Here is a 14864-nt window from a genome sequence, read left to right as displayed (position 1 = left end):
AGATTAGATGATGCTTATTAGGGAAAAGTTGATGTAATTATGGATTATGAAGAAATAGGAATTAGGAATATTTGGATTTGGTTTTTTAAAATGAACCTAGAGGTTAAGGATAATTGGGAAATATGAAATGTATGTTAAATGTTAGAATGTAGATGTTATTATGATGGTTTGAGTTAGAGCTAATTAAGTATTGATGTTGAAATACCCTAGAGAATGGTGTTAGTTGATGAGATGTTAATGGAATGATGCTAATTCCACTTGCGTAATATGATCTTATGTTTATGTTAAATGGCCCATGTTCATACAAGTATATGGTTAGTTAAATTGTATATATGTATATGGTTATATGTGTTGCATTAGTTATGTTTCTTCAAAAAAAATATCTCTATTTGTATGTTAGTTGAGTATATTTTGTTGGCAATATGGATGAATTGATTATGTGTTGCATTGATGTTTTGTCATTGATGTCAATACTAGCTGTTTTGGTTGGTTACCGACAGACAGGTTTTGGTTACCGGTAGAAGATCTTGTGTTGCCGGTAAGGGTTTAAGGTTTAACCAACATAACACTCACTAAGAATCTTTGACATGATGTGCAAGTGGTGTTGGTGTGGCTTTTAGATGGAATTCAGGATGCAAAAGGTGATCCTTGATCGTGCCTCAATTGATTGGAGACATCGCTTTGGCGTGGTGGACCCAAATTAGGTCTGGTACCTATCTAGGTTATGGACCGATATCGTGTTAACGTGTTTTCTACACGTTACTGGGATGTTCTATGGATTGGTTAATATTGTTTTGGTCTAAAGCCGACATGGAATATCATTGTAATATGGATGTATGTAATGATCTTATTGTAATATCTTTTAGGTGGCCGACCTAATTGGTTTACGTCTTAGGGTTTGTATAAATCGATGTAAGATCTCATTGTAGATCATATGTTGTGGTCGTGGAATGTAATATCATATGCGAAGGAGATTTGGTCGATCATAGGTGATCAAATTGGGTTTAAGTAAGAGGTCAAAGGCCTCCGGTATTGAGCTTAACTGGGACTGTAATCAGACATGGTATGTGTTATCTCTAGCAGTTCATTCTTCTGGATTGTTGTCCAATTATCTTGAGGTGGTTATAACCTCTATGTAGTCAGTGAGACTCTTTTGTAATGTGTAGTACACTCTAGGCAGTGTGCCTTCCTGCATGTGCGGGCCCCTTATTGTATCACATACTTTCTATAGAAGTATCATCTGACTGTGGGTAGGCTTCCCACTATGGTTTTTCCTTTTACCGGGTTTTCCACGTACAAATCATGGTGTTATGTGGTATGGATGCATTGTGTTAATTCTTTGTTTCATTCTTAAGTTTTATTGCTTACTGGTATCTATTTATGCTATTTTGGTATTCAATGTTTGTGTGCTCTGGTTAAAGGTTATAAAGTGGTTTGATTAATATAATATGTTGGCAACTGATTCAGCCCCCCCTCTCAGTTGTCCACTGGTTATCCTAACAATTGGTATCAGAGTTTTGGTCCTTTTTTACAGAAGCTTAACCGCTTGAAGTAGATCCTATGGTAGCTAATACTTCAAATCCACCGACAACTGTTTTCAGAAGAGAAATCCCTAAGCTTGATGGAAAAATTATGGGATATGGAAAATCCAAATGGAGACTCATCTTAAATGTCTTGGGAAGGATATTTGGGAGATCACTAAGAAAGGATATACACCTTATGATCTGACATCTAGCAATCCTGCTCCTGCAGACTTGGACAAGAATATTGAAAATGATTGCAGAGCTAGAGAAGCCCTCTTGTGTGCACTTACTAATCAACAAATCATAGGATTGACTGATAAATCATTGGCAAAGGTTATGCGGGATTAATTGCAAACTCTGAATGAAGGTGATCCTACTATCAAAATTGCTAAACTTGATGGTTACCGAGTAAGGTATGAGAACTTGAAGATGGAAGATAATGAAGGAATTGCTACATTTATGGAAAGAGTAAATGAGATTGTTATGGGAATTCAATGTTGTGGAGGATCTCTGAGTGAAGATAAAATAGTTTTCAAAGTCTTGAGAGCCCTTCCATCGACTTACAAGAAGAAGGCGACTACAATTAATGAATTGAGAACAATGACAAACACTTCAGTTAACATAGACATTCTGATTGAGAAATTATCTGCTTTTGAGCTTGAAAATTTTGGACCTTCTAGAGCTGCCAAGTCTAAACCTGTTTTTCATGCATCATCATTTACCGACAAAAGTGATTGGAAAGCCTTATATGCAAAGGAATTGGAAGATATGAGGAAAGATGATGAAGAATTTGAGCAACTTGAAGCCTTATTTGCTAGAAGAGTACCTAAAGCATCGACAGGAAGTAAGTATAAAGGAAAAACACATTTTAAATGTTTTGCATGTAATACGATTGGTCATTTTGCATCTAGATGTCCTGAAAGGAATGCAAGATTTGAAGAAAGAGTTAAGAAATCATTTATGCCTAATCAGAACAGATATAGATTCAAGAAAAGTAAACAATGCTACATAGTGGATGAGGAAGGAGTAAGTGATGACTCTGAGGATGAACCGACAACAGAGTTTGCTAGTGGATCCGACAATGGAAAGGAATGCGTATTTTATGCTTTAAAGGAAGATGAATGGGAATCGGCTATCATGAATGAAGAAAAGGCCCTGGCAGCAAAAGTTGAAGACAAGGATGGATGGGTAATTGATAGTGGATGCTCACATCATATGACTAGAGATAAAAGAAAATTTATGTCCCTACAAGAATACAATGTCGGTCAAGTCAGATTTGGAGATGATAAAGCATGTATGATCAAAGGTAGATGTATTATTTCTCTAGATGGCGAGCATAATACTTATAATGTCTATTATGTAGAAGGTTTAAAGCATAATCTTTTAAGTGTTGGTCAATTGGTGGACAAGGGTTTCCAACTTCAGTTCAAAAATAGAAAATGCAAAAATCATTAACAAAACTGGTTTGGAGATTGCAACCGGTATTCAAACTAGAGGTAATATCTTTCACTTGAACACTGGTAATAAGACATGTTTGATTGCTCATATTGATGAGAGTTGGTTATGGCATAAGAGGTTATGTCATGTCAATTTTAATTGTATTGTTAAGATCAGTTCAACAAAGACAGTTAGAGATATACCTAAGATCATAAAGCCTCATAATCCGGTATGTAAGGAATGTCAATTGGGAAAGCAAGTTAGAACTTCTTTTAAGAGCATACATGATAAATCTAATGATGTGCTTGATTTGATTCACACTAACTTATGTAATCCAACAAGGACTAGAAGCTTTCAAGATGATAGGTATTTCATGCTGATAATTGATGACTATTTTAGAATGATGTGGGTGACTTTTCTTAAGGAGAAGTCTGAAGCCTTTGAGAAATTCAAGATCTTTAAAGCAAAGGTAGAAACAAAAACTGGATTGAAAATCAAATGTCTGAGATCCGATCAAGGTGGTGAGTTCACTTCTCATGAATTTAACAATTATTGTGAGACAAATGGAATTAGGAGATAGCTATCTACACCCTGAACTCCTCAGCAGAATGGAGTAGTGGAAAGGAAGAATAGAACCATTTTGGATGCAACAAGAACTATGATGATGGAAGCCAAATTGCCTCACATTTACTGGAGAGAAGCAGTGAGTACAACAGTCTACACATTCAATAGAGTTCACATCAAAGGTGAAACCGGTAACACCCCTTATGAATTATGGTTTGGACATACACCTACTGTTAAATATTTCAAAAATTTTGGAAGTAAATGTTATATCAAAAGGGATGATTCAATTGGGAAGTTTGATCCTAGATGTAATGAAGTGATATTTCTTGGATATTCAATTCAAAGCAAAGCATATAGATGTTATAACAAATTATTGCAGAAAGTTGTGGAGAGCGTTAATATGAAAGTGGATGAGCAATATAGAAATCAATCTATATCATATGACAGGGAACCGGCAGTGGAAATGATCATAACTGAACCGGAAATGCCTTAACTGGTACAAGACACTAAGACAGTTACACCAGTGCAATCAAAAATTTCAACTGTGACTAATGATCAGAATAGTGAATATAAAGTTCAAAAGACACCAAGGTATGTAAGGTCAAATCATTCTGAAGATCAAATCATTGGAGATAGGAACAAGGGAGTTATGACAAGAAGACTGACAACTGAAGAGGTATGTCTTATTTCTCAAATTGAACCGACATAGATGTTATTGAAGATTGTAAAGATAAACATTGGTTAAAGGCTATGGAAGATGAATTAAATCAGATAGAGAAGAATGAGACTTGGACTTTAGTTCCCCAGCCTAAAAATAAAAATGTCATTGGAATTAAATGGGTTTTTAGAAATAAATTAAATGAGGATGGTCAAGTTGTAAGAAACAAGGCTAGATTGGTTTGTAAAGGATATTCTCAAATGGAAGGAATTGATTATAGTGAGACATTTGCACCTTGTTGGCAAGAGTTTGCCTATATCCTAGGTTTTGCCATCATTTTTCAATTTTTGTGTTCTAGTTCATGTCATGATCAAGGTTCATTTTGGGCAAGTTAGTTCTATGGTAATTTGTATCCTCGTCTTTAAATGTAAGGTCGACAATTTGTAAAATGTGTACCATATTGAACTTGTGTGAACCTATTTGAACCCGCATGAACTGCCTTGTATTTTTTGTTTTCGTTCAAGTCGGTTATTTCTCCTTTCTTTTCAATATAGTCGGGAGTCTTTCTTGATAAATACATAAACATGCTTGAACATGTGTGAACTAACTTGAACCTTTGTGTTCAATGGGTTCATGGGATTCAATAAGGGAATGCTATGATTCATTTTGAATGCCCAGGACTCTTCTTTCAAAGACAACAGTTGGCGCCAAATTTCTCAAGGCACATGCTCGGATGTTTGTAATCATGGAAAGTTAAGTTAATGATACGCGTCAAAACAGTTGCAATGAGTGGAATGAGTGAGGTGACGAAAGTTAAGAGATTGCATTTAATGCTTGTCATATCAAAATCTTCGGCATGTGTGAGGCAGATTTATTTCTCAATGAATTTAAATTTGATATATGGCACCGTTATAAGTGATGATTTTACCAACAGCTCAATCATTTTTGGATAAGGCACTGGAGGTGGCGAGAGGTAAACTTTTTTTGCAAGCATAGGGATTTCAGGAATTTGTTGACACAAGGAACATAAACAAAAACCAAGAAATCTTCTCACCATAAGAAACCCACCTCTACAGCTAAAGAGGCTATTAGATCACCTATTTCTGTTCATGTGACTAGATCAAGGGCCAAAACTGGTATGAGCAAACTGCAGGTTGCAGGACACTTTATTGATCTAGACCCGAGCGAAGAAGGTGAGAAGGATAAGTTGCCAAAAGAAAGTAACTTGTCAAAGATGGATCACTTCGAGGATAATATTGATCTGGATTTTGCTAAAAACCTTGACACTTCTCTTGGTTTTAAAGAACAGACTCAGGAGAAGTCTTTAATCCTAAAGGATTTTGTTGTTAATTCTCCCCAATGGCTAGTGTCTTTTGTAAACAAAAGGAAAAATATTGTCCCATTGCCTTGCCAATCGGCGATGTTGTGAGTAAGTATGTGACGAAAACACCTCAGCCAAAAAAGGCAAAAGCAATGATAAGGTTAGGGATTGATGATAAAACAGGTAAATGGATGGCAAATGTTGCAAAGCCAAAGGTTGATGGAGAAGCATCTGAGCTTTCTATCGATAGTTACCACGTGAAGAAAGTAGAGCTTGGAGTTGCTGATAGGGATACAAATAACCATTACTTTGAAGTTTCTACAAAACGCATGCTAACCTGATTGCAAAAGGATGGGAAGGATAAGGAGCTGAAACAGACGATTAGAGTGCTGGCGGATTACATTGATGCAATCAGCGGTGTATCTTCTTCTCCTAAGCCGTTAGCTCAAGCTTCCCAATCTTTTGATCTCACATCACCTGCAGTCAAAATTTATTGAGTCAGATCCAAAGGGGAAAGGCCATCGCAGTTGTTTTTGACAATTGGGTGAATGGAGTCATTAATGACGATTGCAAATTTATTTGAGAATCCAGAAAAGTGTTTGATGAAATCTCATTGTTAATAGAAGACATTTAGTCACAGGTTAAAATGTGGGAGAGTGAAGAAACCAAATGGACGCCTGCCTCTTTACAGATTTATGTAATTCAAAGGTATGGAGTGGCTAAGTTTCTGACCGAAAAAACACTTAAAACAGTTGATGAATCACTCATGTTCACTGGTAAGCGCAATATTGATTGGAGGAATGCAACACTCAAGACAGGATGTGTGGAATTCATCAATTGGGAGAAAGAATTAAAGGAATATGTCAGAATTTGGCAACTAAATTAAGACATATTCATACCACTTATGCCTGTGGCGATGGCCAAGTAGAAAAGAACATGAATGTGGTTGTAGAACTTTTATGTGATACTATGAACGAAGTTAAGAAGAATGCAACACTCACGATTTCACAAAGGTTGCCAGAGTTGAAGCTGTATTATACATTTACACAGATCAGTTAACCAACTACGTGGATAAAATCAAGAAGATCCGGCTAGAGAAAGAGGTGTGGAAACAGAGGATGACATTTGTTAAAATTCTCAGAATTCCATCTTTACAAGAGTTCGTCGCAGTGTAGAAGGAATGGAAGGCGACACTAAATGTGAATGCCGAGGATGGCACAACTCAAAGATCCCCAATGCCTAATTAGGATTTGTTTTCATTTATGAGGCGTGTCATCATTTATCTCGCTCAAAAGACCTTTTCTATTATTTACAGTTATATTTTCAAACTGCATCTGTTGGTAATTGTTTACCACAAAAAATTACTCATGAAGGGTAAAAAAAACAATTGATGTTATTTAAGGAATGTTTTGAAACTATAGAGGGGTTCAGATTTTTGGAAAAATCCAGAAGGTTTTGGGTTTATTACTGTTTGTTGTACGTTTCTTTCAGAAAGATAATCATGTTGAATCGTTATTTATCTTTGAATGAATGAAGAAAACAGATATTGGTTGAAAGACTTGAATCTGTGTGTTCAATCTTGAGAATTTGCCTCTTTGTGGGTTTAATTATCACTGGATCATATATGTTTATGTGAATGATTTATCTGAGAAAGAACATTATCTAGCAATATTGATTTGCCAATTCCTTGTTTATGTGAAGTCTAAAATCTGTGAAACTGTGTTTTCATGATCAAAGGAAATATTTACGTATGTTATGTTCATTGCATGTTTATGAATGAATGTATTGCCTTACTGCTTTCTGGTTAAAAGTGGGCACAAATTTATATTGAATAATTCATTGAATATTATATAAGGGAGTTGTACCTGTTTTAAAATTCAGAGGGAAAAGAAAAACTATGTTTTTTCCAATTTGTTAGTTTACAATTGTGACTTCGTGAGGGCATGAAGTTTAATTGAATAAAAATCAAAGAAGCATAATATATTAACTAACACACCTGTAGCTAGAATTGAAGTTGTTAGACTATTTCTTACCTATGCAACTTATAAGAACTATAAGGTCTACCAAATGGATGTTAAATGTGCATTCATGAATGGTGAATTTGAGGAAGAGGTATACATTGAGCAGCCTGATGGATTTTCACTGACAGGTGATAAAAATATGGTTTGCAAATTAAGGAAAGCATTATATGTATTGAAACAAGCTCCTAGAGCTTGGTATGCAAAGTTGGACAAATATCTTTTGAAGCTTGGTTTTACTAAAGGCAGTGCCGATAGTAATTTATATTATAAGATCATTTATAATGATATTCTGATTATTGAAGTATTTGTTGATGATATCATTTTTTAAGGTGAAGATAAACTGTACATGGAATTCTCTAATAATATGAAGAATGAATTTGAAATGTCCATGATTGGTGAGATGAAATTTTTCTTAGGTTTCTAGATTACTCAAACTAACATAGGCATCTTTATTTGTCAAACTAAGTATCTAAGGGAATTGTTGAAGAAGTTTGGTATGGATAATTCCAAACTGGTAAGTACTCCTATGGTGACAAGTGAGAAATTATCTATCAAAGACACATCTGCATTGGTAAATTCAACAAGATTCAGATTGGGAAGGAGATACTGATGACAGGAAGAACACTTCTGGTGGAGCTTTCTTTCTTGGAAATAAATTGGTTTCATGGATCAGCAAAAAATAGTCATGCATTTCTTTATCTACTGCAGAAGTTGAATATGTTGCAGAAGCAACTAATTGCACTCAAGTCTTATGGATGAAGCAAATGTTGAAGGATATCAAGGTAAATTGTAGTGAACTGGTAGTTATCTATTGTGATAACTCTGCAGCTATTGACATGTCTAAGAATCTGACATTTCACTCTAAGACTAAGCACATATCAATAAAATGCAACTTTTTGAAGGACAAGGTGGAAGAAAAGGAAGTCAAATTGGTTTATGTGAACACTAAAGAGAATATTGCAGATATATTCATTAAACTACTATCTAATGAATCATTTGAGTATTTGAGAGACAGGTTAGGGGTATCTACACCTCCGGCATAAACTTAATTGATGGAGTAGATCATCAGTTCGGTATGCATCATCAGCTTTATCCTTTGCTCTAGGTTGATGTAGTGATGCTACTGCTCAGGGGGAGTAGTCAGTCTTGAGATTCAGACGCTCATATTCTTGCTTTGATATTTTTGTCAGATTTTTGGCATTGATGTCAAAGGGGGAGAGGTAGTGATGTGAAAAATAAATTCAAAACTTTACAGAGATATTATTCACACGAGGAGAGTTATTGATATTCAGAGCTATATGCAGGAGATTGTTGGTTGTCTTCCACATGGGGAGACTTGTTTGGCATTTCTTGATACTTAGATGTTTTTCACATCTAATGTTGTAATCAATGTCAAAGGGGGAGTTTGTTGGCAATATGGATAAATTGATTATGTGTTGCATTGATGTTGTCATTGATGTCAACACTAGTTGTTTTGGTTGGTTATCGACAGACAGGTTTTGGTTACCGGTGGAAGATCTTGTGTTATCGGTAAGGGTTTAAGGTTTAACCGGTAGAACTCTCACTGAGAATCTTTGACAGGATGTGCAAGTGGTGTTGGTGCAACTTCTAGATGAAATTCAGGATGTAAAAGGTGATCCTTGATCATGCCTCAACTGATTGGAGACATCGCTTTGGCGTGGTGGACCCAAATTAGGTCTGGTACCTATCTAGGTTATGGACCGGTATCATGTTAACGTGTTCTCTACACGTTAACGAGATGTTCTATGGATTGGTTAATATTGTTTTGGGTCTAAAGCCGACATGACATATCATTGTAATATGGATGTATGTAATGATCTTATTGTAATATCTTTTAGGTGGTCGACCTAATTGGTTTAGGCCTTAGGGTTTGTATAAATTGATGTAAGATCTCATTGTAGATCATGTGTCGTGGTCGTGGAATGTAATATCATATGTGAAGGATATTTGGTCGATCATAGGTGATCGAATTGGGTTTAAGTAAGAGGTCAAAGGCCTCCGGTATTGAGCTTAACTGAGACTATAATCAAGCATGGTAGATGCTATCTCTGGCAGTTCATTCTTCTGGATTGTTGTCCAATTATCTTGAGGTGGTTATAACCTCTCTGTAGTTAGTGAGACTTTTTTTTAATGAGCAGTACACTCTAGGCAATGTGCCTTCCTGAAAGTGCAAGCCCCTTATTGTATCACATACTTTCTACAGAAGTATCATCTGATTGTGGGTAGGCTTCCCATCGTGGTTTTTCTCTTTACCGGGTTTTCCACGTACAAATCATGGTGTTATGTGGTATGGTTGCATTGTGTTAATTCTTTGTTTCATTCTTAAGTTTTATTTTTTATCGGCATCAGTTTCTTCTATTCCGGTATTCAATGTTTATGTGCTTCGGTTAAAGGTTATAAAGTGGTTTGATTAATATAATCTGTTGACAACTGATTCACCCCCCCCCCTCTTAGTTGTCCACCGATTACCCTAACATATTTCTCTAGGGTATTTTGGCGGGCATTACATAAAAGAGAGAGTGATAGGTAGAGAGGGAGACAATGAGAGACGGGAGATGGAGGGACATAAAGATAAAGATGTATGTGAGGATATATATAGGAGAGATGGAGGGAGAGATAGAGGGGGGTAGAGATATAAAGATAGAGGCGGAAAGATTGAAAGATGGAGGTGACAGAGATAGAGAGAGGATTGAGATATAGAGGGGGAAGAGATAGAGATAGTTAATAGAAACATGGAGTATCTATGTGTGTAAGTGAGAGAGATATAGAGATAGAGATAGGAAGGTAGACAAGGTGTGTGTGTGTGTGTGTGTGTGTGTGTGTGTGAGAGAGAGAGAGAGAGAGAGAGAGAGAGAGAGAGAGATTGTTATATAAATACATAGAGATAGAGAGAAATAGGGAGAGGGAGAGGGAGAGAGAGGAATAGAAAGAGTGAAAGATAGAAAGATAAGTATAGTGGGAAATATAGAGAGGGAAGAGAGAGATGCAAGGAGAGGTAAGGTATGAGGGAGATATAGAGATAGGTATAGTGGGAAACATAGAGAAGGAAGAGATAGATAGATATAGAGAGAGGTAATGAGATATAGATAGGGGAGAGAGATAGAGATGAAGATAAAGAGAGAATCTACCTTGGTTTGATTACTTTCTTAAAGTCTAAGGTATCGCAAAAAAAATGATAAAACAATTTTAAGCTATGTAAGGTCAATCTTACTACTTTTTTTTCTGGTTCCTTTCAGTTTCTTCAATGTTGCCACTATTAAATTACATTTCTCATCTTTGATTATACATCCCTCTCTTGATATTCTTGAATAATCTTTCAAAGTTCCATAAATTTTAGTTTGGACCATCTAGATTTTGAAATGTTCCCTACGGCTTCTTTCATTAATATAACATAATTAACTCTATCAATCCCATTTATAGGAGTTAGGAAATGAAATTTCATTATTTGTTATTTGTTTTTTCCTCATTTTTCTAATAAACATTAAGTTCTTATTGAGATAAATCAAATGTATTGACACTAAAGATAATAGTAAATATTGTCCAAAATTTCTTAGAAATGACCTTACATTTTATATTGATGTATTTATTTAATAAAAGAAAAAGTTAATTGTGTTCATATGCAATCTACAATAATATAGAGTATGGTATGGTAATGATATAAATATATAAAAAACTAAAACATAACCAGCATATATTCTTAAAAAGAACAAAAACTATAAAATAATTTTTACATAAATAAAATAATTCTTCAAATAAAAGAAAAAAGAAAAAAGAAAATAATAGCTTTTAAGCTAATAAATTTAAATTTTTAATACAAACTTTTTTCTTTCAAAAATGTATTTAAATAAAAATAACAAACTTTGTTATCAATAATCTAGCTAGGTTTTATATTAAAAATGGATTGTATTTTTTTTATGATTAAAAAATACAAGGGAACCATTATTCAGAAATCATCTATACACGTGTGGCCCCTATTGATAACCATTGAGTTGTGAGAGCCACTTGAATAATCAAAGGTAGTAGAAAGTGTGGACCCTCGTTGGCCACTCATATCTAACGCCACTAGATAAACAACTCACACAATTGCTAAAGACTTTTGACATGGAGTAAATTGGGCTTCCTTTTCAAAGAGAAAGGGGTGGTGCACCAAAAGCACCCACAAAAACAAAAATTAAAATTAAAATGTATGTATGTATTTTAAGTATAAGATTATATTAACATTGTATCTAAATTAAATATATTTATGTATATGTAAAATAATATTATATATTTAATATAAAAATAAATCTATAATATTAAAAACAAGGTTAATGACTATCGTTCTTAGAGGAAGCGTACCGGTACTTCTTATAGTGTATGTTGGATTTTGACAAATTTTGTTGTGGTCTCCACACGTAATTTAACTACTTATAACTCTTGTTTTGGCTTCTGGGTAGTAACGATGTACATACTTGCTTAAGATGCCCCCAATAAATGTGCACTTAAAATTGCCAATATTTATGCACAAATGCCCCTATAGTCATGTATTATGGGTATCAATAAAAGTACACAAATTGACCAATTATGGTCCAAAAAAGCTAAAAAATAAACTAAAAAATAAACGACTATTGGTACATGTGAAGGGTTGGGTGTGCAAGGAGTAAATGGTAATTAATGCTCTTCCCCTAATCATTGTGACCCTTAAAATAATATAAAAAATATACAAATCTAAGATTAAAGACCATAACAGTATAAAATTATTTTAATCTATAGAACCAAAAAATTACTAACTTTTCTTTCCACCGATAATTACTATTAAATTTTGTACGGAATAAAAATTGGTGTAATAAATTTTTTTATTGATCAAAACAAAAGATATTACAAAGGAAAAATAAATAAGATATTAATGCAGCGGAATTAAGGAGCAGCCGAGGAAAGACAGGCGGCATGTACAGTAAGACTGATGCGTCAGTGTACAGTAAGACTGATGCGTCAGATTCTGATAAACTGCCGTACGATAATAATACAGGCTGGCGAGAAAAAAAGCTTTTGTTTTTCTGACCTCTGATTATACTCAGAAATGTGTATACTGACTGACTAGACCCAATACGTACTTTGCATGCAAAGTTTCTTTCTCCTTATGCGCGATTTGTATGCACGCAGTTTTTCAACCAAAAAAAAATGACAAAAAATCTCTTAAAACACGTTATTAACTCAAATTCCCCAAACTTTTTACAGTTTTTGCAGAGAATACACCAGAAACAATTAACTTACTGCATTGTTTTCCTTATGACAATCCCTCACAGGCTTCACAGGTTTCAATACTTCTGTTAATGTGAGAGAATCTCTTGCACAGAGGCTACCAAATTTCACAATAATATAACAAACAGATTTCAACTTTCCACTGTGTAAAAGACTCTCAAAATTGCTCAAAATTGAAATTATAATTTTGTAATATAAGAATATGATCAAGATTCAAGATAAGGGTTTTGAGCAGGTTCCAGTTTTCTTCTTAAAGGCATTTTGCAGGCAGAAAAGAATACTAAACAACATAGGTGTAGAACTCTTGAAAGATGGGAATCATGTAACTCACCTGAAGAATTTCAGCTGTAGGGATATGTGCTGCAGTCTCCTCTATGATATCCCTTCCAATTGGTGCAGCTGCACTGATGATTTCCTTGAGAGAAGACAGATCATATTGGGCAAGAATCTCCTTACTCTTTGCAAGTGCCATCACAATGGGGGGCACTATGGGCAAGTGTGTTACCTTGTACTCTTGAATGACCTCAAGCATCCTCACAAAATCAAATTTACCCATGGAGACCACAGCATTTCCTCTCTGAATCTGGCCAAGTGTTACAACTGCCAGGCCATAGACATGGAACATTGGAACAAGACATAACCAAATCAAATCTCTTTCACCCCTGGCTTCTTGGTTGTAGGACACCATCAGGGCAGATGCCACAAAATTCCTGTGAGTCAGAACCACCCCTTTATTGATCCCAGTAGTCCCAGAGGAATACAACAGTGCAGCTGTGTCCCCTTGCCTGATTCTAACCACAGGTGGAATCTTTTGGGCTCCCCTGTTTAAGAGCTCAGAAAACAGAGTAATGGGTATACCTGACTTAGACCCCCCACTGAGATCACCATCATTAGGAGATCCTATTATGACTGTGGGTAAGCCCAAATCCTGGACTTTATGCCAGACCTCAGGGACTGTAAAAATGAGCTTGGTCTTGGAATCCTGCACCTGTTTGGTGAGTTCCATGGTGGTGTACAGAGGATTCACTGTAGTTGCCACTGCCCCAATTGAAATGATTCCCAGAAAACACAGAGGAAAATTGATTGAATTTGGGGCAAATATGAGAACCACATCTTCCTTCCTGATACCCAGTTGGTATAATCCACTGCCCACCCAGTTTACCTTCTCTTGGAAATCTTTGAAGGAGAGTTTTTCCCCTGAATCAGCATCAATCAATGCAGTTTTGTGAGCATAAGCTGCTGAATTTCTAAACAGGAAAGGGACCAGGCTTGCATAATCATCCTTTGGAAGTACCAATGGAGGGTAGAGGGATTTGAATATTCCATCCTTTCCATAGCCACACTTTTCCTCCGTCATTGCTTATATGAATGGATATTTTGAAGATGCAGTCACTGTTTGAGCTATGAAAGCTCGCAAAATCACAAGAAGGGTAGCAGAGGTACGTTAAGGCTACGCCGGCTTATGGACTGACTATGAATCTCTTCCTTTCTAATGTCAAACTTTTCATGAGTATGGGTATTTGTAGAGGAAGTTCCCTAGAGCTAACCATGCAGTGGATTCAGTGAATGTGCATCCTCAACCATTACCTAAGGTTGACAAAGGGAAAGCCCATTTGTTAGAAAGGAAAGCAAACAAGGAGAGGTCCATTCTGGTCAAACCCCGTAATAAGGGAAGATATCAAAAGTTTAACTCTGAAGGATAGACAAGCCAATATGATGTATAACTGATTTGATGCCTTGGAAGAATTGGATTAGTAGGAGGGGTTTCTAGAAGAGTCGTATTGACACTTATTTTATATTGACTCCACTCCTCATCACCCTAACACATTAAAATAAATAAATCATAATCAATATTTTTAGTTAATATTTTTTTCTAGCTTTTCTATATGAATACATAATATTAATTGGGGTTGTTCATCCATATTTTTAACACTATAATTGGTAAAACTTTCTCTGCTATATAAAGGTGCATATATTTTCATTAATAAATCAACACATATGTACATTGTGACAACTAGAATAGAATACACTATACAATGGGTATAGTTTATGAAAGGATAATTATTTAGTCCTAGTAC

General features: G+C 35.4%; 1 protein-coding gene across 1 annotated transcript in view; it reads right to left on the bottom strand.

Moving 5' to 3' along the window:
• LOC131028581 (probable CoA ligase CCL7) overlaps window positions 1–14469 on the bottom strand; it is a 122310-nt gene extending 107841 nt beyond the window's left edge. The window contains exon 1 of the mRNA XM_057958893.2: window positions 13118–14469. Coding sequence (XP_057814876.2) covers window positions 13118–14143 — 1026 coding nt within the window. The 5' untranslated portion in view covers window positions 14144–14469. The remainder of the gene's footprint in view (window positions 1–13117) is intronic.
• Window positions 14470–14864: the final 395 nt, after the last annotated feature.

The sequence above is a fragment of the Cryptomeria japonica genome, chromosome 8, assembly GCF_030272615.1.
Source record: "Cryptomeria japonica chromosome 8, Sugi_1.0, whole genome shotgun sequence".
NCBI classification, from domain to species: Eukaryota; Viridiplantae; Streptophyta; class Pinopsida; order Cupressales; family Cupressaceae; genus Cryptomeria; species Cryptomeria japonica.
The sequence above is the reverse complement of the archived record's forward strand: the minus strand, read 5'-3'. Positions and strand labels throughout refer to the sequence as shown.